We start from the raw sequence: 26,814 nt of genomic DNA, 5'->3' as shown, positions 1-26,814 counted from the left end.
TTCATTTTTGCATGAACTGAGCATTGAACCAGAAATTACCCCATGCAGAATCTTTCTTGAAGGACTACGGACATACAGAATAACTTTTTATTGTGTGTTTTTGTTTATTTAATTTGTGCAGGTGCTTTTCCTTGGACCTCTGACCCAGCTAGCAGTTGAAAGCCCAAGAGGACTTTTTCATGATGTTAAAGCAGGTTTAAGTGAGTCAGGGGGAAAACGCAGGCACACAGAAACACACAAACATACAACTATACACTCACCGGTCATCTTATTAGGTACACATGTCCAACTGCTCGTTAACGCAAATTTCTAACCAGCCAATCATGGCAGCAACACAATGCGTTTAGGCATGTAGACATGATCAAGATGATCTGCTGCAGTTCAAACCGAGCATCAAAATGTGGATTTCAGATTTAATAATCTGAAAAGGCAAAATATTTTTTATATATAGAGGAGAATGGCCAGACTGGTTCGAGCTGATAGAAAGGCAACAGTAACTCAAATAACCGCTTGTTATAACTGAGGTATGCAGGAAAGCATCTCTGAAAGCACAACATATCAAACGTTGAGGTGGATGGGCTACAGCAGCAGAAGACCACATCGGGTGCCGCTCCTGTCAGCTAAGAACAGGCAACTGTGGCTAAATTTCACACAGGCTCACTTAAATTGGACAATAAAAGATTGGAAAAACCGTTGCCTGGTCTTCTGATGGCTACTTTCAGCAGGATAACATGCCATGTCATAAAGCATGAACAATCTAAGACAATCTGTTTTTTTTAACACAACAATGAGTATGTACTCAAATGGCCTCCACAGTTGTCAGATTTCAATCCAATAGAATGTGCAACTTTGGAATGTGGTGGAACGGGAGATTTTTGCATCATAGATGTGCAGCCGACAAATCTGCAGCAGCTACGTGATGCTGTCCTGTCAATATGGACCAAAATCTCTGAGGAATATTTCCAGTAGGCTACCTTGTTAAATCTATGCCACAAAGGATAAAGGCAGTTCTGAAGGCAAAAGGGATCCAACCCAGTACTAATAAGGTGTACCCAATAAAACGACCAGTGAGTGTATATTTATCAGCCACCGGCCACTTTTTTACAGGTAAAGACCATTTTAACTACTTTTTAAAATTGTTTGTTTGACCGAATAATACCAGGCCCTAATTGTCAAGATGCATATATGGCTCTGTCTTTATTATGTGCATGTGTGTGTATAACAACATTACTGGAGTATATTTTACAGGCAAATACGATTTCAGTCATTCTACTTAAAAAAAATGTTTAAATAAATCAACGTAAATTTACTTATTATGCAATGCATGCAGTATTGTAATTGTTACATTATGTTTATTGATTTGATTCGTGCATGTGTAAAACAATAATATTAAAATTGAAAACTGTATTATTATATTCAGTCTTTCTACTTAAAATGATGTTAGATTAAACTAAATTAAATATTTTATTAACTCTTACTGCAATTTAATTTCATGTTTTTCTTAAAAAGCAGATTGTCAGTCCTGGAGCAAACGGGTGAAAGATTTGAAATGGTTGAGGAATCATGTGGTGGCCCCGTTAACAGAGGAGTTTGTTTTTCGAGCTTGTATCATCCCCATGTTGGTGCCATGCACTGGTCCCACATCTGCCATCTTCATTAGTCCGCTCTTCTTCGGTGTGGGTATGTAAAAATAACAAAATGTAAAACACACATTGTTCTTTCAGCAGATGGCGATGTTGAGCTCTGATAATAAGCTGTGAACTCGGAATACTTACTGTATGTGTATGTGCTTTTAGAGGGATTCTTTAAAAGCCAAAACTGAATGCTGTCATAATTTACTTCTCCTTCACATACCTATTTAAGTTTGTTAAACACAAAAGAAATGATATTGCAAAAGAAATGATATTGAACTGCTATAGCATTCTTTAGAATATCTGCTTTTGTGTTTGACACAATAAGAAACTCATAAATGTTTGGAAACACTTGAGGGTGAGTAAATAGTAAGTAAATGTTTTTTTTTGGGAGAACTATCCCTTTAAGAGGCATTATATAACTATTGAAAGAAAGCACAGCATGTCAGAGAATGTGTGGCTGAAGTTTTCCATTAATTTTTCTGTTGCCTTACAGAGGTTTTTTGTTTCACTCCACACAGCCCATTTTCATCATATCATTGAACAACTTCGCTTTGGACAAGACACTGTTTTTGACATCCTAATTTGTGCAGGTAAACTGCATTCAGAAGCCTTACATTTGATGTAATGTCAACTAAAACTTCATCCCATCCTCATCTTTCAGCTTTTCAGTTTACTTACACCTCAGTTTTTGGAGTTTACACTGCCTTCATATTTATAAGGACGGGTAAGTATTCATGATACATATATAAGACAGCATACTTTGCCTTGTGTCTCACATTCTTAAATCCTAAAGGATTAGTTAATCAAAAAAATTGAATTCATGTTACTAAATGCTCACCCTCATGTCTTTGAGCTCTCTGATAAGTTCAGAAAAGGAACCAGATCATTGTCCACGTGACTTCATTGGTTTATCTGTAATCATACAAAGCTCCATGAACACTTTTTGTTTGTAAATCTGATTTTGATCACCTATATCTTCTGTTCCCCATCTGATTACGGTGCAAGTTTAGCACAGGAAGTACAATATATTGCTATTACAGTCATCCACACGACATGCAAGCATTGTGTCGCCTGAAGGGGGGGGGGGGGGGGGGGGGGGGGCAAAATTGTTCTTGCAGCTTCATATGGTTAAAGATAAACCGCTGTCACATAGAATGTTTCAACAATGTTTTTGGTTTCTTTTGAATTTATCTGGACCATTGTGTTGCTGTATATGAAGAATGAGAGAGCTCTCAGATTTCATGAGGTCTCAGCCCACTTGAAAAAATATACTATAGTAACTTTTAGTAAACACTAGGGTTTTTAAACCACGTTATAGTAAAGTACTTGAAATAATGTGTTAGGGTAATTCTAAAGCTGCTATAATAATACTCAAACAACTATCGTCATATAAACCAATTTGTAAAAACTGTAGAATTATACGACCATAGGTTGATTACACTACAATGCAACACAGTTTACTGTAGTAAAAACTAAAGTATACTACATCATTTATTATACAGTTTATCAGTTCAATCTATTCATTCATTCATTTATTTTCTTTTCAGCTTCGTTCCTTTATTTATCAGGGGTTGCCACAACGGAATGAACAGCTAATTTATCTAGCATATGTTTTATGTAGCGGATGCCCTTCCATCCAACACTGGGAAACACCCACACACTCTTGCATTCACACACACTACAGCCAATTTAGCTTATTCAACTCATCTATAGCGCATTTCTTTGGACTGTGGGGGAAACCAGAGCACCTGTTGGAAACCCACGCCAAGACAGGGAGAACATGCAAACTCCACACAAAAATGGCAACTGACCCAGCAGGGGCTCGAACCAGCGACCTTCTTGCTGTGAGACGATCATGCTACCCACTGCACCACCGTGACACCACAAGTTCATTATAGTTAATACAGACAAATAATATAACAAAAAGATTAACAAATTTTAGTAAATATGATTATAAATATACAGTCTAATACACTTTACAAAAGTGTGGCTCACAAACACCATAGGATTTACTATCAATTATAGTATGTTTTAATGTGGGTGGGGACTGGAACGACATGACACCCCCAGTAATTAATAACATCTATTTTGGTGAAGTAAGGCAAGGCAATTTATTTTTATAACAAATTTCATACACAATGATAATTTATAAACAAGTAATCATTTAATGCCCAGGTCATCTTGTGGGACCCGTGCTGTGCCATTCGTTTTGCAACCGGATGGGTTTTCCAGCCATTGGCTCAGTTTTGGAGCATCCACAAAAGTCTTTGATCCTGCTCTTCTACCAGCTTGGTGTTCTGCTCTTCTTCATCCTCCTCTTCCCCTTCACAGACCCAACATTCTATGGTATGTCCCCAGTCTGCAGTCTACTGCTTACACCCCGCTCTGCCTGCACTTGACACTTCTTCATGCTACCTGGAAAGAAATGTACCAAAGAGTCTTTAAAAACATGACTTGGGCAGGAGATCCCTTCCTGAGAGCATGAGGAGTAAATGAACCGCGCTACTTTCATGCACAAGACTCAAACGTATCCCGCACATTCATCAGCCTTGATGCTGAGTTAATGACTGTCATGTTTCATTTCTTTGCCTTTTTGTGGTTATGCTTGTAGATTGGAGTGTGGCTTGCTTGATTTATTTTTATCCCATAGTTCTCTTCCATTCAGTTAAAGAGCGGTTATCAGCTGTCTTGCTGTTAAATTAAAAGCAGATGTGATAGTTAATACATGTCAGAGATGAGTAGCATTTTCTGCCTTACATAAATCAAGGATTTTCATTTATATTGAGAACCATTATGTGTATTTATCAGTATCTGTCATGGTCCAGGGTGGCATGGTGGCTCAGTGGTTAGCACTGTCACCTCACAGTAAGAAGGTCACTGGTTTGAGTCCTGGCTGGGCCAGGTGGCACGTCTGTGTGGAGTTTGCATTTTTCCTTGTGTTTGTATAGGTGTCCTCCGGTGCACATGCACTATAAGTGAATTGAATAAACTAAAATGGCCCTAGTGTGTGAATGTGAGAGTGTTTGGGTGTTTTCCAGTACTGAGTTGCAGCTGGAAGGGCATCTGCAGCGTAAAACATATGCTGGAATTTTTGGCGGTTCACTCCACAGTAGTGACCCCTGATATATAAGGTACTAAGCTGAAGGAAAATGAATGAATTTTCTGTTTTTATGATAATTTGTGTAAATGAAACTTCGAGGTTAAAAATGTGTTATTGTAAATGTTTTTTTTTACCGATTGCGTTTTAAAAAAAAGCTTATTTCATCCAAAAAGCTGTGATGAAAGAGGATTTATTGTCTTTAATGGTTGTTGTGTAAATGTAGTTCACTATTCTTGGTTGATTATTATGTTCAAAAGTTAAAAGGTTTCAACTTTAATTAATATATACATCGTTCAAGAATACATTGTTCAAAATGAAATCCAAGTTTATTGTTATAATAGAGTTGTTTCAAATAAATAAACTTTCTAATATTATTGTCCAAAAATATAAAGCTTGTGCTTAAAGGTTGATTTTGTCCAGAGATGGCAAAAGTACACACATTCTTTATTCAAGTAGAAGTACAGATACTCATGTTTAAAATTACTCTGGTAAAAGTTGAAGTACTGACTACACTTTTGTACTCAAGTAAAAGTAAAGTGCTTAAGTAAAAAGTATTTATCACTAATACCTGTTTTAGTTTCACGGTGGTACAGTAACTACACTGCACATAATGTATACATCTATACAAAATTACTTACATTTCTAATTTTTTGGTCAAATTTTTTTTTTGCCCAAAAAATTTCAGCTGCAAACTAGCCCAACAACATTATCGATGACAATATAGACTTTATTTACACCTCGTATGCTTTTTAAATCAAAGATTTCAATGCATTACTGTTGAAGAAGCATTCCTAATGAGTCAATTCATTTATAAATGAGCCTCTAATAAAAAAATAATGATATTGATATGAAATAATTTGATATTCAGCATTTGGAAAAATTTGATAATTCAAATAAATATAAATTTAAAGGTAAATATGACATCTAAGATGTAAATAGATAACATTTAAGAAAAACAGCATTTCAGTGTTAATAATGGGCTTTTGACAAACATACCAGTAAAAAAGTATGATTGTTAATGTTTTTTTTCGGCGGTATTAGATTGAAAGATCAGAAAAGTACAGTTCACCATGATCGAAAGTGGACAAAAGACTTTAGCCCAACCCCATAAAAATGCAAGATTTGAACAAGAATCAGTCTCTTGTTTACCTGTGATCTGATCGTTAAGCTTAATAAACAAGCCTAATTATGGTGCATAATCAGAGGTTGAAAAAGCTGCGCACTGCATCGCGAATGCGCACAATGACCAAAAAATCTGATTAAATCAAACAGACGTCCAAATTGTGCAATGACAAGAAATAATATCCACATAGCAAAATTTCTCTGGCCCACACAATCAGGCTTTGCTTGGCCCACATGCTGCAGTGAACAAGTCTGGCTTCCAGACAATGGCCAAATATAGACCATATCTGGGACAAGTCTCAGCCAAGTTAATACCTCATAACTGAGCCTGAACTGGGCCAGAGAGGTTGGTGTGTCACAATTGCAATGAAATCGATTAACCCATCAAGCACTGTGCTTTAAGTGCACTATGTGCTTTTTCCTAAAGCGACCTGATTGGTAGAATTGTTTCTTTACTCAAAAATAATTTTAATGTATTTTAAATGTGGGTCAAGACAGGCCAAACTTACATTGGCCACATATCTATTTTTAACATCTGGACCAAACAATACATTTTACATCTGGCCCAAATCTTGTGTGTGCCGCCTTAAAAACGGTGCCACCTCTGCCAAACCCGGGCCATGTTTGGCCCACATGCTGTATGCCACTGCCAGATGAATGCCTCCTGTGCCAGCTTTATGCCAAATCTGGGCCAGAATGCTTTGCTACCTTCCCATCTTTAATTATATCTGCTCGTTTAGTGTTGTTTTCATAATAATAATTCAGAAGAAATTTGATGTCCTTTTGTCAGTTTTAGTTTAGTTTTTATTTATTTTCATTTGAGAGTTCAGATTTATTACTTTGTCTTGCACTTAATTTTGTTCAGTTATCAACAAAAGTTTCCTAATTCTTGTTTATTCATTAATTAATTTTCCGTCACCACAACGGATTGAACCACCAGATATTCCATCATAAATTTATGCAGCAGATGCCCTTCCAGCTGCAACCTAGTACTGGGAAACACACACTCATTCACACACACACTACAGCCAATTTAGTTTATTGAATTCCCCTGTACCGCATGTCTTTGGACTGTGGGGGAAACCAGAAATCCTAGAGGAAACCCACGAGATCACAGGGGGAACATGCAAACTCCACACAGAAATGCCAACTGACCCAGCCAGGACTCAAACCAGCGACCTTCTTGCTGAGGCGACAGTCCTAACCATTGAGCCACCATGCCACTCCTTAATTCTTGTTTAAATACAGCAAAGTTAAATATTTAAATAATAGTAATAAAATTAAAAAATAACAATAAATGATTTTTTCAATGAATTCAAATCTAAAAAATATTCTGCATCTTAATGTTTCCTTAAAATTTGAGCTCTTTTACTTTACTCTTATGATCATTCAAATACATTCCAATCAAACATCAGAGTTGCCGTTGTGCTCTTTTATGGTTTTGCTGTCTCTGTTTCTATTCAGTTCAGTCATGGTGATGAAGACCAGTCTGTTGGAGAACATCCCCTTAGAGACAAGCAGATAACTAAACAAACAGACACACAGAGGTAAAAAAAAAATACCTGGAAGTCTCAGTACAGTGCTCCCCATTTATGCACTACAGCTTTTCAAAATCTCTGGAGTTTAGTAGTCAGCATTGTGTGTCTTCCTTCTAACATGGCGTTTTGTCTGTTTTGGCTTTGTTTGATTGTGATGCTCACTGATTTGACACCCTCCAAAATGTCAGTAGTGCAAAACATTTCCTGCAAGTACAAAATTTCCTGTGCTTTTATTTGCCATCCATCGTCTCAGGTCACAGCTCTACGAAATCTTCCACATGAACTCTCCTGCCAAACACACATTTCTGTGGAATGCTGGGATTGAAGGGTATGTGATTTCAAAGCATCTGGTGGGCATCAGCCACTGTCAGTCTTCCAATTATAACTGCCAATCAACACAGCAAACCGTTCAATGGTCAACAAAAGGATTTCCACAAAAAACAAACACAGGTTTTGAGTCTGAAACTCTGGGTACGTGTCAGTAGAGCTGCGCTGAGAATGAAAAACCTGAGCGCTCTTTTCTCCTTGGAGTGATCTGAATGGTTCTGCTCTGCTGAGGTAGGCTGAGGCTCCAGGAAACTTTAATTCCAGGGTCCTCTCGAGGCCTGCTGGAAACCCAAACGCAGCGTATCTGGGAGCCGTAACAAGAGAAGCTCCGTGGGATGCAATGGGGTGTCTGAGGTTTATTACCGTTCTGTAAACAAAATTGTTACCCTTTGCTTTATCTACATTGACCCTCAGGTGTGAAGAACTTAAGAAATTCAGTAGCCAAGAGAGTTTATATGCTTCATATTGTAACATTTATTCCAGTGAACAGAATGGTTCACCCAGTTGTCAGACAGTAGGATTTTCCGTGATGAATTAACCGTCGCTCTCGGGAGCATTGGCTGACTTTTTTGTGGTCGGAGGCTTAATGCAATTTCGAGGGCAGCCATTGTGTTTTGAAACTTTGAAGCATTCCCTGGATGTATTGGCTCCTGGAACCCATGGTGATTGTTAATGTGTTCACCATTTGCCCGTTATATATTCACATATGTGTTTCATCGGCCTCATGTGAATATATGGTTTTCCACTGGCAGTGTCAATGACAAAACCGTCAGTGCTGGTGAAATATGGCACTATAGTTGGTGTATCCTGAAACCAAATATCGGTTTGTTTTGTGCACTGGTGATTTATTTGCCATTCTGCATCGAAGGCGTTCTGTTTTTCCAATAACCACGAGGAGCTATCAGTATCCACCAACACAGAGGAGGAAAAATGGCTCGCTGTGCTGAACTGTAGCTCATTGTGTAATTATATGCAGTAATAAGAACGACAGTCGTGTTAAGCATATTAAGAACCTTCCATTGGAGGAACACATTGTTTTAATGATTGAAAAGTACAATATTGGAGTCTGGTTGAGGTCAGTGGGTTGCCTTCGGCTATAGACAGCCAGAGATCATGGAAATAACGAGAGTTTTGACATCATGACTCTTTCTCTCCCCTATTTCCAGACCTTTTCTGCTTTATTGGTCTCTTTTGCAGCAATTTCACAGAGAAAATATGGAATATCTGATCATCTTTTGATTCATTTTCCACTTCACGCTGCTCAAACTTGCCCTTTCTCCCTCATAAGCAGGTGTCAGCTGGGCTTCATCGGACTGTCCTTTATGTTTATTATCAAGGTGGAGAGTTAGACATTGATAGACCTGCAATCCCCATTAAGGGATATGATCATCACTTTTGGAAAGCCAAAGAATACTTTGCACAGATGCTTGTGCATTGACTTACAGTAGATTTTTAAGATCTAATGGCATTACAGTTTGCTCCATGACAAGAGAAGAATTTAGCGTTTTAGCATTGTTGCACTGTAAAACCCAACAGTCTACTTTATCAAATGAAACTAGAGAAGTAAAGTTCGTAGACAAACTTCATGGTGACTTGAAAAAAGCTTTATTTGAAAATTTGAACTTTAAAAGTTTAAATAATTGAAGTAGTTTTTAGACAGTTTGAAACACTTGCACAGATAGAAAACTATATATAGGCTAGCATGTTTCAAACATGGTTTGCCTTGTTTCTTGCTAGGTGGTTGTTAGGGTGTTCTAAGTGGTTGCTAAGGTGTTGCGAAGGTGTTCTGAGTTGTTGCTAAGGTGTTGCTAGGTGGTTGCAAGGGTGTTCTCTGTGGTTGCCTAGGTGTTGCTAGGGTGTTCTGAGTTATTAGTAGGCGGTTGCTAGGTGTTTTGAGTGGTTGCTCGGCAGTTGCTAAGGTGTTGCTATGGTGTTCCAGGTAGTTATTAAGGTGTTGCTAGGTGGTTGTAAGGTATTCTGAGTGGTTGCTAGGTCGACCACTGAGCGATTGCTAAGGCTATGCTAGATGGTTGTTAGGTTTTTCTTAGTGGTTGCTAAGGCATTGCTAGAGTGTTTTAGGTGGTTGCTTGGGTGTTCTGAGTGGTTGCTAAGGTGTTGCTAGGGTGCTCTAGGTGGTCGCTAAAGTGTTGTAAGGCAGTTGCTAGGGTGTTCTGAGTGATTGCTAGGTTGTTGCAAAGGTGTTGACAGGTGGTTGCTAAGATGTAGCTAGGTGATAGCTAGGGTGATCTGAGTGGTTGCTAGACATTTGTTATGGTGTTCTAAGTGGTTGCTAAAGCATTGCTAGGGTGTTTTGAGTGGTTGCTAAGATGTTGGAAGGCAGGTGCTTTGGTTTTCTGAGTAGTTGCTAAAGCGTTGCTAGGGTGTTCTAGGTGGTTGCTCCGGTGTGGCTAGGCGGTTGCTAGGGTGTTTTAAGTAGTTGCTAAGATGTTGCTAGCTAGTTGCTAAGGTGTTCTGATTGCTTGTTAGGTGGTTGCTAAGGTGTTGCTAGATAGTTGCTAGGTTGTTCTAGGTGGTTACTAAGATGTTGCTTGGTTGCTAAGGTGTTCTGAGTGTTTGCTAAAGTGTAGCTAGGTAGTTGCTACAGCGTTCTGAGTGGTTGCTAGGCAGTTGGTAACATATTGGTTGCAGTAAGAATTAGCATGTTGGTAACTTTCTAGCATAAATTAGCATGTTGTTAGCATGGATCTAATGTGAATTAGCATGTCGCTAGCATGTTTCTAGTATAAACTAGCATGTTGTTATAGTGAATTAGTATGAATTAGCATGTTGCAAGTATGTTCATAGAACGAATTAGCGAATTACCATAGCCTAGGCTGGTTTAAGCTGGATTTTTCAGCAGGGAAGTGTATGGGACAGTTGCTAAGGTGCCATAAGTGGTTGCTAGGGAGTGTCTAGTAAGCTGAAAGGTCATCAGTGATTGGCAGATTGGTAGTCTAAGTAAAATTAGCCCAACCTAAGTCTGTATGATAGTCTGGCGCAAAGTTATGAGGTCACAAAGTTTGGTCCAATGAATTTTAAAGGTCAGTTTTCAGAAAACCATAAGTCAAATCAGATAGAAAAGATAAGCAACCCGGGTCAAACCAGTTTGGCGGTTTGGTGTTAGTTTGGTGGATGTAGTATGGACGGTCTAGCAGGAGATCCATATAGAAATTAGTCTCAGAAGAAGAAGAAAAAGAAGACAGGAGAATAATAAGTTTATATAACAAAATGTTGGCTTTCTCAAGCCACCATAATGAGTGTAGTTATCTCAAAATTTACTGATAGTTAATTCTACTCATTTGAAAAGAGTTTTGAACTCAGTGTTGAAAGTAATGAGTTTTTTAATTACCTCATTACTTCAGCTTAAATGGAGTAAGTTCACAGTACTCATATAGATTAGTTTAACTCAAATGGTTTTGTTGCAATCGGTTTCCTCAAATGGTTTGCGTTGGCCTGACTTATTGGGTTTAACAGTACTCAGTTGGTTTGAGTTCTCTTCATTTATCGGTTTTCACTGTGCTCAAATTGCTTCGTTTACTCAAATGGATTAAATTCACAGTACTCATTAGGATTAGTTTTTAAACTTAAATAGTTTGTTGCAATCGATTTCCTCAAATGGTTTGAGTTACCTTAACTTTTTGGGTTTCAGTGTGCATGTCTTCCTCTTGTCCCTATGTGTACATCAAACACACAAGTGGACACAGGGGATTTAATTTGATTTAAAAGGGAAACATTGTTCCTCTTCAAAGACAACAAGGGGAGGTTTTCGGTGTAATCCCAGGAAGGCCACGATTTCCTGTGTGTGAGCAGGAGATGTTATTATTAAAACTATTTTTTGCACAGATCCTGATCACTTTCAACTTTTCTGCCTCACCAGCATTTTCTTGTTTTGTTTTTATAAAAGAGCCAAAATAAATGTAGCATTTCTGGTATAAATGAAAAAGTGGAGCTTTCTGAGCCTGCCATCCTCTTCCTCAGATTACGTTGAATTCCACAAAACCAGCAACATTCCATTCACAGATTAACATAGTGTGCTTAACGCAGACCATACATTCGACGATATGTGTTTTGCAAAAAAAAATGATGTGGATAGTCATTTCTCTTTAAACATGGATAACTGGAACTAATTAATGTTCTCCAAGATGTGGCTTTGTCTTCAAACCATCCACTCCACAATGTTAAACGGGCTGAATAAAACAACAAAAAAATCTGTTTGTTGTGTTGTGTAGATATGTGGCCCTTCCAAAGGCCTGGAAGAAATTCAAAAATAAAAGACAGTTTAGATGGTGTGAGTCCTTGCAAATATCTTCTTAATGGAAACAGGCCAAAAGGTAAAAGTAATTGAGTCACCTTTTCTCAAGGTGAAAAGTCCTTGGACGTGCATTCAGCTAAATTCGTTTGCCACGTGGTCTTGACTAATAGTTTCAGGATGTCTAATGAATGATGAAGCGGTTGCTGCCTCCAGCTCAGAGGCCGCTGTAGGGTCGCGCTCGCTCGAGAGCCGTTCTGCTTTGAGTCAATAAACAAATGATGGAACCAATTAAATCCATACGCACATGCTGAATGAACTCAACACCTTGTTTTTGTAAAACTCATTATCATTGGATGACACAAACTACCTCAAGGTAATGTCTGAGGTACTTTTGAGTTAAAGAAGCTAAAGGCAATAACCAAGCCTTAACCAAACATTTTCAATGTCCCACCTGTTTAAGAATGATATATACCAGCAGTGCAGGCAATTGTCGAACAAAAGAGTGGGATGCCTAATCTAGCAAGAGGGATTAAGGCCTAAAACAAAACCTTAGATCCTGCAGACCAGTCAGATTACCTTTATTTCTATAAATGCTTTCAGCCTGACCTCACAAGAAAACGTAAGTATTTTATGTTTTGTCAGTTTAGTGGCTAAAGCCCTGCTAACATTGTGAGATTTCAGCCACTATTTGGTCATCTGAGACAAATTTGGAAAATCTTAATAAAGGATTCCTGAAATTCTAGGCTAAAATCAGTGATCTTTGATCGTTGGTTTGACATGTACACTTACTACCCTGCGATCAGATGTTTCCTCCGCTGAAGTTCTGGCAGTGTCAGAAGATTTCAGACACTTTCCTGCAGTGTGACAACAGCTGTGATGAGCGTCAATCCAAGAACCAATAGGAGCTCCAGAATTGATGACACGATATATTCGTCAATTCAAATGACCGCGGAGAAATGTCAAAACTATTTTTTCATTCTGTTGTCGCTACAGATTGTTTATGTTTGTTGTGAGGAATCAGTTCGGAACATGGGATAATGAAAGAGTCACGGGTGAATGACGTCAAAATCGTCTTCACTGTTGTTTAATCTGACTTCATAACAGCTGAAATCTTACAGTGTGATATGGGAGCCATGTTTGTGCAGTCTAACATGCTAAAAAAAATCGCAGTGTGAGCCAGCCTTAATTCGTACAAATTCAGTCATACGAAAATGTATGATTTTAAAAAGGAGGCGTGGCACCCAACCCCACCCCTAAACCCAACCATCACTGGGGGATGAGCAAATCATATTAAATTGTACGAATAATATTGTACGAATTCATATGAATTATCCACTAAATCAAAAAGTTAGGAATTGCCGTGAGATTGCGTTGAGTGCTTTACACTTCTTCAACTGTGTTAAAGCAGATTTACATAGTTGAAGGGGCAATGAATAGGTCAGGTACAACATTTTCATCATTGTGAAAAAAAATTAATATGAAGGAAGAGACAAAACCGCAGTTAGAAGTGCACAACTGGCTTAGTAGAGCTTAATGAGCATCCTTCTTGGTATAGGTGCAGGTCTGGAATGTGTTCTATGTGGACATGGGGATTTATGTACAAGACAATTCATCAAGATTTTTGCTGAAGATCAATCCTTGCGGCTCATATTATCATGGTTTGTTTACAAAGGGAGATCTGGAAAGACAAAAATCCAAGGCAGAGTCAGGGAGGTTGGACACCAAAGTGAACCTGTAAATCTGAAGACCCAGAGTGATGCCATTTGTCCCAAGGGCCATATCTGAGTCAGGGGATCCGAGGACCAAGGTGGAGTTGCAGACTTGGAAGGCCAAGGCGGAAGCATAGCAAAGATAGAGGAGCTTGATGGACCTGACTGACTAGAGCCAAGAATTAGGCCCCTCATGAAGTCAGAAAAATGACCACCATGGCCAGAAAAAAGGCCACGGTGTGGGAGGGCAGAACTAATGGCTCGAAGGGCAGAAGTAGAGTCATGGTTTTGGAGGAATGAAGTGACCCTCATAAACCTTTGTGCGAGGCCAAGAATTTTTTGACCATGGTAAAATGGACTAGCTAGAAGACTGTGGTCATGCTATGGGAGCTGAGAGTTGGGGAACTGGTTTGGGACAAAAAATTCCATAATATCAATTGGAACCACATAAGGAAAGACCTGACACCTCATTCATACTAGCAGCGACTTTGTAGCTGCTTGACGCTCTGGGTGGGGACCTGCTTCAAACACAGGTCTGTGTAGATACAGCACGAATATAACCAGCCTCTGAGTGAGCTGAAAGAAGATCAGGTGAACTCTACTGGTGCTCCTATTGGCTGTCGCTCAAGAAAGTCGCTCTTTTGCATGAAGTTGAAGGATTCTTAACTTTGTCGTGCTGCTCGACATGCCCACCAAGTCGCCAACGGTTTCTGTCTCCTGCGTAGACAGAAGTCGCTCTCCTTTGACATTAACGGTCGCTTGGCAATTTGCCGCTGCAAGTTGCTTGTTGTGTGAATGAGGCTTTAGAAGTAGGTCAATGGAAGGAAGGCCATTTCAGGGTGTGTAAATTAATGAGTATTATCTCTTGGAGTTGTAGCTTGGGAGCTCTAAAATGACCAAAATTGAGAACAAATGACTTGGGAGCTCTGGAGATAAATCTTCTATATCAACCCCTGTGAATGAGAAAGTACTGTAGTAGAGTACACACTCCACATTCCGAGTAGTCTTTCATTTAATTTAAAACAGCAACACTAAGTAACACAAGGAGTATGCAGGTGAACTGAAAAACCAAGTCACGTAATACAGACAAGAATAAAGAAATTAGGAAATTACAAATAAGGATCTTTTAAATACTCTACATACTAGTATTAGGTGAAACAAGGGCCCAATGCCCATTCCCTTGGCCCTTGAAACAGTGTGAAGAGGAAGGGCTTTAAAATTTACCCCTAAGAAATGGGACACCGCTGCAACACCTGCACACGTCATCACAATCTTTTGCTTCATATGAGATCGACAATCATGACTGCTGTAGTTATTCCAGTTGTGTTATGTTTTTGTATTTATCTTCAGAAAATCACTGAAGGCAACATTATAATGTTATCATAATGATATAATGTGGCAACAAGATCGTAACTGAACTGTGGATTTACACCCTGGCCTTATTCATCTATGTAAACACAAGAAAACAACATTAGTGTTATATCTGTAAAAAGGTCATTCCCAGCCACTAGACTTTTCTGACAGGGTATTCGAGTGTCATCGAGTGACAGAATGTTGTGGGACTACTATACAGGAGTTATTATTATGGATTATGGATAGCAAAATTTTGTTTTTATTTTGTTTTTATTTTAGCGCTTTATTAAAGCATGATGGTAAAACACAAAACACATGCTTGTTTGTTATAAAAATTCATAATAATGACAAAAAAATGCTAATTTGTGCATTTCCTGACTTCCATGTGCAGCCATGCTGCCATTGTAGATGGTGTATATTATAACATTTTCGAACCCCTTGGTTTCGAGTGTGGTTCTGAAAAATCTTTGTTTCAAGGGATATCTAGCCCTTTCCCATAGCCCTACGCCTTCAAACTAAAGAGAACTGGGACACCCTTACTCCTTCAAATAAACGCGCAAAATGAGGGGTAAGGGGAAGGGCTAAGGGGTAGACTTGGGATTGGGCCAAGATCACAGCACTCAGCAAATGATAAAATGTACGAACCAAGAAAAAACAAAACAATGAATCCCAGCAGGTAAATAAACTCCAGTAGTGGTACTATTTCTTGATATCAGTAGGGGTTTTGCTCTCATTGTATCATGTAGATATATACATACATCCAATTCAATTTAAAAAAAATTATATCATTTCAATCAAATCACTATTTCAACAAATCATTTACAAAGAATAGCAGTTTGAATGCTTCACTAAATTAACTTACCAAATCTGTCAGAGTGACTTCTTAATAAGCACATGAGCCACTAAACTGCAAGGTCAGTGCAATATTAGATACTTCAATACAGCTGTTCCTACTTGCTGTGCAACAGCAACAAAAAAGAAATCCCTCTGTTTGGAATGAACAGTCTATGTCCTCATGTTTTCCATTCTCCTTATTGTAATGCAATAAAATATATTTGTAAGTAGGCTTATGTAAGACAGTGATAGGACAATGGAATAAAATATTTTTGTTCTTAAACATTTATGGTTGGTCTTCAATTATATTATACCTCTTTAAGTGGGTCATAAAATGAAAAAGCGCTCCTGTAGCTCAAATAATTGAGAGTGCTGCTAGCAGCAACCACAACTCAAGGTTCAATTGGGGTTCAATTCCAAGGAAATGCATAAAGTAATGGTATGTGAATGCAATGTCATTTGGATAAAAATATCTGTCTGTAGTGAAAAATTAGGAAAACCCTGATTTATACCATTCACAGAACCATGAGGAGTTTCCAGACTGTTCTCATTAACCCTTTGACCTCACCTGCTATCCTTTACTACGTTCCCTGTATGGTTCAAATGCATGCAGACAGATATATGTTATTGCATAATAGGTGTGAGGGGAAAAAATAACATGGGATTAGCTAAGCTGCTACCAAATACTAAGGGACTGGGTTTGATGGCAGCAAATCAAGAATTTTCCAAACAGTAGAGGATTTCCAAAAGGAGTCTGCTTGGAGCCTCTGAATAGCAAAAGTAACATGTGATCTCAACATAGTGATACTTCTGTTAGCAATGTAACCAGACACTAAGCCTGCCAAGGCGTTTTATCCCAAAGGGAGCAGTGAGATACTTTAAGTTCACAGACTACCAGCAGACACCACACACTCGAGTTTTTCTTTAAATCTTGGCCTTCACAAACTATTTTTGGGTTGTCTAGACCATAGACAGGTTGTGATATTCAAAATGACATCTGTGATTTGATTCTTTTCATAAAGCATCACTGACTAAAACTCCACAACAAAGACCTCAACCACAGCAGGGAAGGAAGCTTTGAGGAATGTGAAGGTTTCTCAGTCTAAGTAAGCAAGTCTAGAGAGAATGAGCAGATGCTATCTAGATCAATTGCAACTGGGCCAGCATATGCTATGCACATCAGCTAGAAGAGGGGCTGAGGTAATAAAGAAACTAGCAGAAGTCATTGCGGACTTTCTTACCTGGCTCGGGGACCTGAGTAAGATGGATTTTATAGATCAAAGCCTCCTACAGTCACAAACTACAATTGAAAAACCAGAATAGGATGGAGGAGGCCAGGATAAATGGCTAGTTTTTGTTTAAGCTCTTAAAGAATCAAAACTGAAAAAAAGAGGATGGGAGAAGAAAACAAATCTTCAGAGTTCTGTAAGAGTTAGTTTGCTTTTAAAATGTAGGAAAAATTGATAAAAATGAAGATTTTTTTGGGTTTATTCTCCACTGTAGGTTGCAAATATGGTTTTATTGATGTTTTATCAAGGAATGATTCATTTGGAACTAATAGGGGAAAGTGTATACACAGCGTTTCGATGTTGGCTACAACCTTTGACTTGGAAGAAGCAGCATGATGACAGCATGAAATATAGACTTGGCCTGTGTACTGAATTAGAAAAGAATTACTTAACAACCCATAAGCTTCCAGTTTTTCCAAACCCCGCTCCATCACTAGACACATGTTGTATATTCCTGCTAACCCTTTAAAACAGTCAAAATGTTCCATTTGAACTGAACAAAACTATTTTCCTGTTTATATGCGCGGACCTTATGAGCTGTAAGAAATGAAAACCTCCAAAAAGACAGGGCCAGGTTAAAGGTTATGAAGGGTTCGAGAGGTTAGCGGAGATTCCTGCTAAATCAAATCTACTAGTGCAGACATCTCTTGAGGCTTTTTGATCTCTCAACGTAGGGTGTTAAGAAAATGGAAGACAGGATGTTAAAGCACCCCCTTCCGAAAATGAGTAACCACTGTTTCCCAGCATTCCTCATCAGGATATTCCCCTAGGGTCCATCACTTATGGGCATGCATCAGGAGGGTCCTTCATGCTGTGCTGTAGACAAACATACAAACAACATCCTTTGTTAGTCATACAGTATAATGAAACTTTGACACAGTGGGATGTACAGCTGTGTCTTTAATTATGCTACAATATCAAGCTGTTAAGTGGTACAAGTTTTAGGTACAAACTAGAGAGTACAGAAACTAAGAGAATTATTTTAGTCATCTTTAATGTTATGATTTGATGTTGTCAGTAAAAGTAGCAGAGGAACATTATAGATCAACTATATAACTGTGGTTTCTAAAACAATTTTAGTTATATGAACTCCCTTTATAGGGGGCTAAATTGGCTCCTATATTCTATTGTGGTCATGTGGTGCAAGCCCTCAGAAAAATCCCAGCTCACAAATTGTGATTATAACTTGTACGAAAGCATTAATGAATTTACAAGTTAGAATATGCAGTAAACACACCTATACTTTAACAATTAGCTGTTCAGTAACTCAGTGACATCACATAGAGTGAGTCTGAATCAGTGAATTTGAGAGAATATGATTAAATTACAGTCTGCTTTTCAAATCAACGAATCAGATTAAATACCTTTTACTTTCATTAGCTATTTAGAGCTTTAAATCAACAATCATCATGCTTTGTGTCTCACTGATGAAAATGTCATATTTGGTTATTAAAAATTTTTTGAATAAAGCAAGTAAAACCAGAAGTTCACTCATAAATAGATTAATTCACTTCATTAGGTACACCTGTCCAACTGCTCGTAAATGCAAATTTTTAATCGACCAATAACATGGCAGCAACTGCATTTAGGGATGTATACATGGTCAAGACGATCTGCTGCAGTTAAAACCAAGCATTAAAATGGGGGCGAAAGGTGATTTAAGTGACTTTGTACGTGGGATAGTTGTTGGTGCCAGACGGGCTGTTCTGAGTATTTCATAAACTGCTGATCTACTGGGATTATCACGCACAACCATCTCTAGAGTTTACAGAGAATGGTACGAAAAAACAAAATATCCATTGAGCGGCAGTTCTGTGGGCGCAAATGCTATGTTGATGCCAGAGGTCAGAAAAGAATGGCCAGACTGGTTCAAGTTGAAAGAAAGGCAACAGTAACTCAAATAACCACTTGTTGGAACTAAGGTATGCAGAATAGCATCTCTAAATGCACAGCACGTCCAACCTTGAGGTGGATGGGCTACAGTAGCAGAAGATCACACTGGGTGCCACTTCTTTTAGCTAAGAACAGGAACCTAAGTCTGCAATTCACACAAACTCAACACAATTGAACAATAGAAGATTGGAAAACGTTGCCTGGTCAGATTAGCCTTGGTTTCTGTTGCAACATGTTGGTGCTCGTGGTGTATTTGTGTGGGGGATATTTTCTTAGCACACTTTGGGCCCATTAGTACCAATTGAGCATCGCAACAATGCCACAGCCTGAGTATTGTTGCTGAACTTGCCAATCCCTTTAACCACAGTGTACCCATCTTCTGTCATAAATTGCTAGTTAGACTAGTTTCTCAGACTAGTTTCTTGAACATGACAATGAGTTCAATGTACTCAAATGGCCTCCACAGTCACCAGATCTCAATCCAATAGAGCATGTTTGGGATGTGGTGGAATGGGAGGTTCGCACAGCTGACAAATCTGCAGCAGCTGCATGATGCTGTCACGTCATGGACCAAATCTCTGAAGAATATTTCCAGTATCTTGTTGAATCTATACCACGAAGGATTAAGGTAGTTCTAAAGGCAAAAGGGGGTCCAACCTGGTAGCAGTAAGGTGTACCTAATAAAGTGACCGGTGAGTGAAGAAAGCACTCATTGCTTTGTTGTAGAGCCATTATATTTGTGTATACTTCTGTAGACTTTAAATCTACACATTTAGTTGAAGTACCACCTTGTTAATGAATATTGTGTTCAAAACGTTTCCCCAAATGGCTTGAATCAATTAAATGCATCCAACATTAAAATCAAGAAATAAAATGTAAGACTTGCAAAAATAGCATCCACTGAGGTAGTATCCACATGATAGAATCTCCAGTCTACAGACGGAGGTCAAGAACTGACCCTTTGCAGCACTCATGGTCATTATTTATTTGTGTTGAAATCTCCACGGTCAGGGGAGAGGGCCAATCTGATACAAGTGTTTCCTTTGTAAACTGCCCAAATAGCAAAGCACTTCTGTCTGTGTGTGAACACAACAGGCTAAACAGGCAGTTGAACTTCTATGGCTGTCTATAAAGTTATCACTCTAATATAGTTAATGAATCTTGTGAAAGTGCATAATGAGGATTACTATCATATTCTACAAACAAAACTACCAAAAGGTTCTTAAATAATCCTGACTGAATATGTGAACTTTTGAACTTTGGATGCTGGAGTGAATTTGGCAATGTGATCTGTCTGTTTTGCTTCTCAAAGTGAAGGGGAAAATGGTGAAACTATTTCTGTGTGTAATAGAAAAACTCCACACTATAAAACAAAAGGGCAGTTGTGGAGCTTTAAGCATCCAGTCTTTCTGATCTCCATTCAGGAAACCTTCTCTTGCAGAGGCAAAAGATTCAAATCTGTGCATTTAATGTGGAATCGCAGGCAGATCTGTCTCAGACTAGAGAGTGTGCTACAACATCTGGAGAACTGAGGAGAAAAAAATAGCACTTCTAGATTAGTTCTTCTTGAGGGTTAAGCAAACAACCCCAAGTTTACCGTTCCTGCTGTAGATTTTGATGTTTTTGCAGAATTCATCTGCTCCTCATCTTTTGTCGATTGTGTGTGATATTTATGAGCCTATTCTGTTATTTCGTCCATGTATTTTGGAGTTTTACTTTGGTCAGGTATGTTAGGTCCACACCAGGACAGACTTGTTTAAATTGGAATTGGTGAGTGAGATTTTTGGGATACATTTCAGAAAGGATTATTATTTGCTTTAGACAGGTAAATGTTGGAGAGATTGTGGAGAGAATAGGGCAGTGGTTTTATTTCCAAGTAGACTTATTATAGCTGAGATGAATGAAAACATCTGAAGCAATAATTTTGTTCAATTGTCTGACTTGCTGGATTTAAAGATTAGTAGATCAGTGTTTTACACAATGACAATTGGATATATCTGAATTTCATGCAATCGAATCGGAGAAGGTTGTGGTCTTGGACAAACACTTCTCCCCTGTCTTTAACTGGAAAACCTTGACCGCTTGTGGTTTAATGGCTCAATGGAATTGAGAAACAGGCTGTGACCACTGAGGAAATCTCTGCATATTCTCACATTTTTAACACAATCTTTAAAAGTTGATTCAGTCCAATGCAATTTGAGCTTTGCTGGGATTCTGGGTCTATCATTCTCATTGCATATTTTATACAGAAGCTTGCAGAGACCATGAACTAGTATTTTTTCTTTCATGCTTTGGCTTTGACAGAACTATTTTACAATTATGTCTTGAGAGCTTTTTCATGATATGGCAGTATATTGCTCTATGCATGGTTTAAATATTTGAGTATTGTGTTTACAAGATAATATGGCAACATCAAGTATTAATCATAACAAAAACATAAAGGTTCTGATTCACTTCAAGCAAAATCAGCAATTTGAGCCAATGAAGCTTGTTTAGAGCTCGACTTAGATGTCCAGAACAGCGAACCCAAAACTATCCGAATGGTATCTAGAGAGCTACAGGCTACAGTTTTATTCAAGGTTTCTGCCTTGCCTACCCAAGATTAGGAAGTGTTTTTCAGTTTAACATCAAGAAAGTTATATAATGCTCAAACAAAAAATAAGTAAATAGATGATTGAGCCCTGTGTATTCTCTAATGTCTGTTTACTATAATTTTTTTTTTTTTTACGTCATTATAGAGTTGTTGCATTGTGAGACAAAATAAGGATTTTTAAAAAATTGAGAAGGAAAAACTGTGTGAGCAGCTCTGTGAAAATGAACCATACAATAATAGAAAACTGAGAAAATATCATTAGGATGATCCAGGATGAAGTTTTCAGGTTTGGATGGATGTATGGATTTGTGATGATGATTGTTGTAGTGATTGGACAAGCGAATAGAGGATGGGGGGGGCTGGGGGTGGACTTGTTGGCGGGGTCACAAACTATTTCCTTAAACAGCCTTATGAAAACCATACGGCACAAGGGAAAACCACAGGCCGAATCTCCCCCCACCACACAGCATACTCATTACCCGCCCCCTCTTCCAATAACAAACGTCTGTACCCTCCTTCTCAGTCTCTCTGCTGCAGACAGACTGCAGACAAAAGTCATCTCTTTAGGCAGAGAGACCAGAGCTTTGAAAGAGCTCATAGGTCAATTTAAAAATTCAATTAGGTCAGAAAAATACAACTGCAGACAAAAAAACACCTGAGCTGCAGAAAAGTAAAAAAAAAGCAATTATGGGGAAAAGGGCTGATAGGAAATCCTGTGCAGTGTATCCCTGTCTTTTCTTTGGTCTTCTATATTTGTACTGGTCAAAGGGAGTCATGGGACAAAGCTTGCAGGAGCAAGACGGCATGTGCGACGCTGATGGATGCTACTCTATTCATCTCCAGCGCAAGACCTTTCGGGAGTCCTCAAGGATCTGCAAGGATAAAGGGGGAAACCTGGCTACCATTAAAGGACCAGAAGAGGCTTCCCTGATCCATAACCTGCTTTCCTCAGGGGTCAGACGTGTGCCCCGGCCCAGAATCAGACTGTGGATTGGCCTTCAGCGTATGCCTCGGCAGTGCTCAGCCACGCGTCCTTTAAGAGGCTTTACCTGGAGCACCGGGGAACAAGAAACGCAGTATACAAACTGGCAACGTGACGACGTTCCCAATGCTTGCGCTGCTCATCGTTGTGTAGTCATCAGCTACAACACTGCAGACAAAAGTGGCAGTGACCAGAACAACTTCAAATGGCTTGATGGGTCTTGTGCAGTGGCTGTCGATGGCTTCCTCTGCAGCTACACCTACCAAGGGATGTGCCCAGCTCTTCAGAATGAAGGAGGTGGTCCTGCACTCTACAATACCCCATTTGAACTGGCAAGTACAATTCTTACTCATGTCCCTTTTGGCTCTGTTGCAAATCTTCCTTGTCGTGAAGGTGAGAAGGAAGATCAGTCTGTGCTGTGCATGGTGAGGGATGATGGAAGTATTGGCTGGTCAAAGGATGCTCCACTCTGCACGGACATTCCTAAAGACTTGTGTGAACAGGACAATGGAGGATGTGAGCATTACTGTGAGAACCGGAATACTCATTATTACTGTGAGTGCTCAGAGGGTTATGTTCTGGGAGAGGACGGCAAAACCTGCCAGCTCTCGGATCCCTGCCACAGAGCCAATTGCGAGTTTGAGTGCGAGTCCACTGCTCAGGGACATCGCTGCAAGTGCCCTGATGGGTACCTTCTGTCAGGTGATGGTCAGAGTTGTCTTGATATAGATGAGTGCTTGCAGAAACCATGCCCACAGGAATGTATAAATGCACCTGGAACATTCGAGTGTCGATGCAATGAGGGCTACCTTACGTCAGAGTTTGGAGAATGTGTAGATGTGGATGAATGCATGGAAGGAAAGTGCGATCATATATGTGAGAACTTGAATGGCTCCTACACATGCCTCTGTCACGAGGGATTCTCACCACTCAGAGAAGATCCAGATCTATGCGAAGACATCGATGAGTGTAAAACTCCAGAGATTTGTGATCAGGTGTGCAGAAATTATGAAGGTGGGTTTGAGTGTCTTTGCGATGAGGGTTATATTTTGCAAGAAGACAACTACTATTGTCGGCCAGTCGAAGAGGATGAACACTTGACGATCCAATCAGCTGATGCAACAATGAATGATCCTGATCTGGTGACATATGCCAGCACTACTGAGTGGCTAACAGATGCACCAAGCATAGAGTGGCATCCAACTTACCCGAGCTGGTTTACGGAGAAGACTGAGGATGGTGATGTAACCACACAAGAAGCTGATTTAACTGAGAATGCATTCTCAAATTCACCTGACCATCTGTTGGATATTACAGAGTCAAACAAAGAGGATGAGGGAATTTCAATAGCAACTAGTGATTCAGTAGCTGCTAGGGCTTCAGGAAACAAAAGAACCTCAGAGGCTTTGACATCAGCACCCAAGAAAAACAGGGTTTTTGTAATGTCCACGTCTGCAACATCACAATTGCCAGAGGATGCATTAGCACCAGGAACACAACAGCGTCCAGGTGACAAGAAGAAACATGATAAAAGCTGGCTGCTTGTGGCATTGCTGGTACCACTATGTGTTTTTATTGTGGTCATGTTAGCATTAGGCATTGTTTATTGCACAAGCTGTGCTGTAGAGCCAAGGAAAAGTGTGACAGACTGCTACCGCTGGACCACCACCTCAAAGCCTGAAAAATCAAGCACAGCAAAATCTCAGGCTTGAGTAGTGCATAGTTAACAGTACTTTTTTTTTTAAACAGCAGTGATCCTGAACTTCATCAAGCTGTTTTGGTGTGATCACTGATGTCACTTTTCTGTGGGATCCTGTGGAATTTAAGGACAAAATGATCCACAATAAACAATTTGACATTCAAGCAATGGATTTTAAAAAGCATCAACAATCTTTTGAGTAAAAGTGGACCAGTATGCCCCAATTTGTAAAAGATATTTTGTGGAAAGTTGGACATAGCAAACAGAATTTAGCATGCATCCATTTTTCATACAATGCCATGATTTTTTTTTCTTCTACTAATTCTTTAAGTGAAAATAAATTTTAATGTATTAAATGTATGTGTTCCGGTCACATATTTTGTGCAACAGCACCCTCAACAGTAAGGTATGTAAGTAACAAACAGTAAGTAACAAAACTATTTTCAAACATTAGGACGTTTACACATTAGACGGGAACAGGGTTCATACACATTTTTTTACCACAATTCCATGGCTTTTCCAGGATTTTTCAAGTAATTTTTCATGACATATTGTTACATGTAATATCTACGTATAAATGCAATAAAAAACATTACAGCGTATTATAAAACACAACAATCTATTTAGTTAGAATTTATTTTAATATCTATGTCAAATTAATTTAGATAATGCTTACACAGCATTCATAATCTGAGACCATGTTTTTGGCCAGAAAGGATAGAAAAGAAGTAATGACAACTAAACCATATTCAAGTTTACAGATATTTATTAAGCTAATTTCCAAAACTTTTCCAAAACATTGTGGGTTTTTCTGTTTTTCCAAAACTTTTCCAGGCCTGGAAAATGCCATGACAAAAACTAATGACTTTTTCAGGTTTTCAATGACCATATGAACCCTGCACGAAACACATCAGTTTAGCATCAGTTCATTTTGATCTAGAGCAAATTATTTGAGTAATTATTACAACATGGATATTTTTAATCAAACATACAATACTGTAAATGCCTAAATTAATTTAATTTCAGCGTTTTAATCATTGAAGTAGACCAAAAAAAGAAAGAAGGGCAATAGAAAAATAGAACAGTAATAGAAAAACAGACTAGTGACAGTCATATTAAAGTAACACTTACAAAACACTTTTGCCTTCAGTAAAATAAAAGCAAATAAATGGAAAAGGTATGCCAATGTGGTTTTACCATTATTATTCAAAAATATTATATAACACATCCATGTTAACAGATATCTGCTTCATCAAGCAGCCATTTATATTTTTCACTGTATTCCATTTTGCACACTGTTGAAAGGGTTTGAACAGAAATTGTTTGCTAGTAATATTGAAATAAACGTTGCTTGCTTGTTTTCGTCAAATTTAATAAACATCTTCAGCATCTAAATTGTAATTTACATCTGACATTGGGAGCAATGTGTAGCGGAGTATCAGTTTGGCTTGGCCGTGTAGTGTTGTACAGACACAATCACACCAGTAGTGGTCACTGTATGACATTTGAGTTATTGTTTATGTCTGCAAACTAACGTGATTTTAATAAAAGCTGAACATGAACAACGTCATGGTACAGTTTTTCTGCTTGGTTACTAAATTGTGACTAATATATCAATTATTATCAACCTATTTTTTACAAATGTTCTGCATAACAAAATCAGGTTGTTTGTTTACTGCATTATAATTGAAGAGTCTAAATGCCGTCTGAAATTTTCCTCAAAATGAGCATTTTTGTCAGACTCTTGTGTGTACGTTAAGTGACATCACTTTTATGGCAAAGAATAAGTCCATTTCCTCGTCTTTAAAGTGAAATATCTCAACACAAACAAAGGAGGTTGAAAAAAATCAATTTTTAATGGAAATTTCAGACTCTTCAATAATGTTGATGTCGTTTTTGGAGTTACCAATATCACTGTCATTTATTAACTTGCAACCCCTTCATGAAGAAAACAAACAATGTTACTAATGCAGAAAAAAATGTTTTATTAATAAATCATCTATTTAAAATGACAATATTTTTTAATAATGAACAGTAATAGACTATTCGAAAAATAAGGTACAACACTGAACGGTATTTAATATTATCAGCGCTTAATTGATCTTCTCAACGTAATATCAGGTAAACACTTCAAAAATATAAACAATAAAGTTCGACGAGGATGGGATTCGAACCCACGCGTGCAGAGCACAATGGATTAGCAGTCCATCGCCTTAACCACTCGGCCACCTCGTCATACAGCTACAAAGCGTGAACACATAAGTAAAAAAATAGCTTACTGTGCAAACTGTTTATATGCTCACGCAATATATACTTAAACATTTTCTTGTAGATGAAACATTGCCTCTGTGATATTCATAGTCAATATCACAATTACAATGGCATTAAACACTACACAGACATTAAAATCATCTATTAAAAATTTGCTTTATGGGAATGTTTACAGCTTTTTAGTACATAGAAACTTACCTTACCTTAAATTACAATAA

The 26,814-nt window shown here is 38.5% G+C and overlaps 2 protein-coding genes and 1 non-coding gene across 29 annotated transcripts in view; 2 read left to right on the top strand and 1 right to left on the bottom strand.

Moving 5' to 3' along the window:
• rce1b (Ras converting CAAX endopeptidase 1b) overlaps nt 1-25,895 on the top strand; it is a 46,858-nt gene extending 20,963 nt beyond the window's left edge. For 7 of the 27 annotated variants that reach the window (XM_073935918.1, XM_073935919.1, XM_690193.7 and 4 more), the window contains 5 exons: nt 122-200; nt 1,513-1,680; nt 2,153-2,224; nt 2,296-2,358; nt 3,810-4,162. In XM_073935918.1, the coding sequence (XP_073792019.1) occupies nt 122-200; nt 1,513-1,680; nt 2,153-2,224; nt 2,296-2,358; nt 3,810-4,033 (606 nt within the window). In that variant the 3' untranslated portion in view covers nt 4,034-4,162. Of the gene's footprint in view, nt 1-121; nt 201-1,509; nt 1,681-2,152; nt 2,225-2,295; nt 2,359-3,809; nt 4,163-7,320; nt 7,404-7,647; nt 12,009-22,487 lie in introns of those variants that run through there. The other 20 variants (XM_073935915.1, XM_073935913.1, XM_073935914.1 and 17 more) reach the window with 10 other exon arrangements.
• On the top strand, nt 22,189-25,895 carry cd248b (CD248 molecule, endosialin b). Its single transcript, XM_021469088.3, has one exon. It carries the CDS (start codon nt 22,332-22,334, stop codon nt 24,336-24,338), a length of 2,007 nt encoding a protein of 668 aa, XP_021324763.1. The 5' UTR covers nt 22,189-22,331; the 3' UTR covers nt 24,339-25,895.
• A 583-nt stretch (nt 25,896-26,478) lies between these two features.
• On the bottom strand, nt 26,479-26,560 carry trnas-gcu (transfer RNA serine (anticodon GCU)). Its single transcript has one exon. It is a non-coding gene; the product is annotated as a tRNA-Ser (tRNA).
• Nucleotides 26,561-26,814: the final 254 nt, after the last annotated feature.

Source organism: Danio rerio, chromosome 21 (assembly GCF_049306965.1).
Source record: "Danio rerio strain Tuebingen ecotype United States chromosome 21, GRCz12tu, whole genome shotgun sequence".
Taxonomy (NCBI): Eukaryota; Metazoa; Chordata; class Actinopteri; order Cypriniformes; family Danionidae; genus Danio; species Danio rerio.
This window is presented reverse-complemented; position numbering and strand designations above follow the sequence as displayed.

Bases quoted from the DNA above. Each gene is read 5' to 3' on its own strand.
- cd248b (XM_021469088.3), top strand. From the start codon at position 22,332: ATGGGGAAAAGGGCTGATAGGAAATCCTGTGCAGTGTATCCCTGTCTT.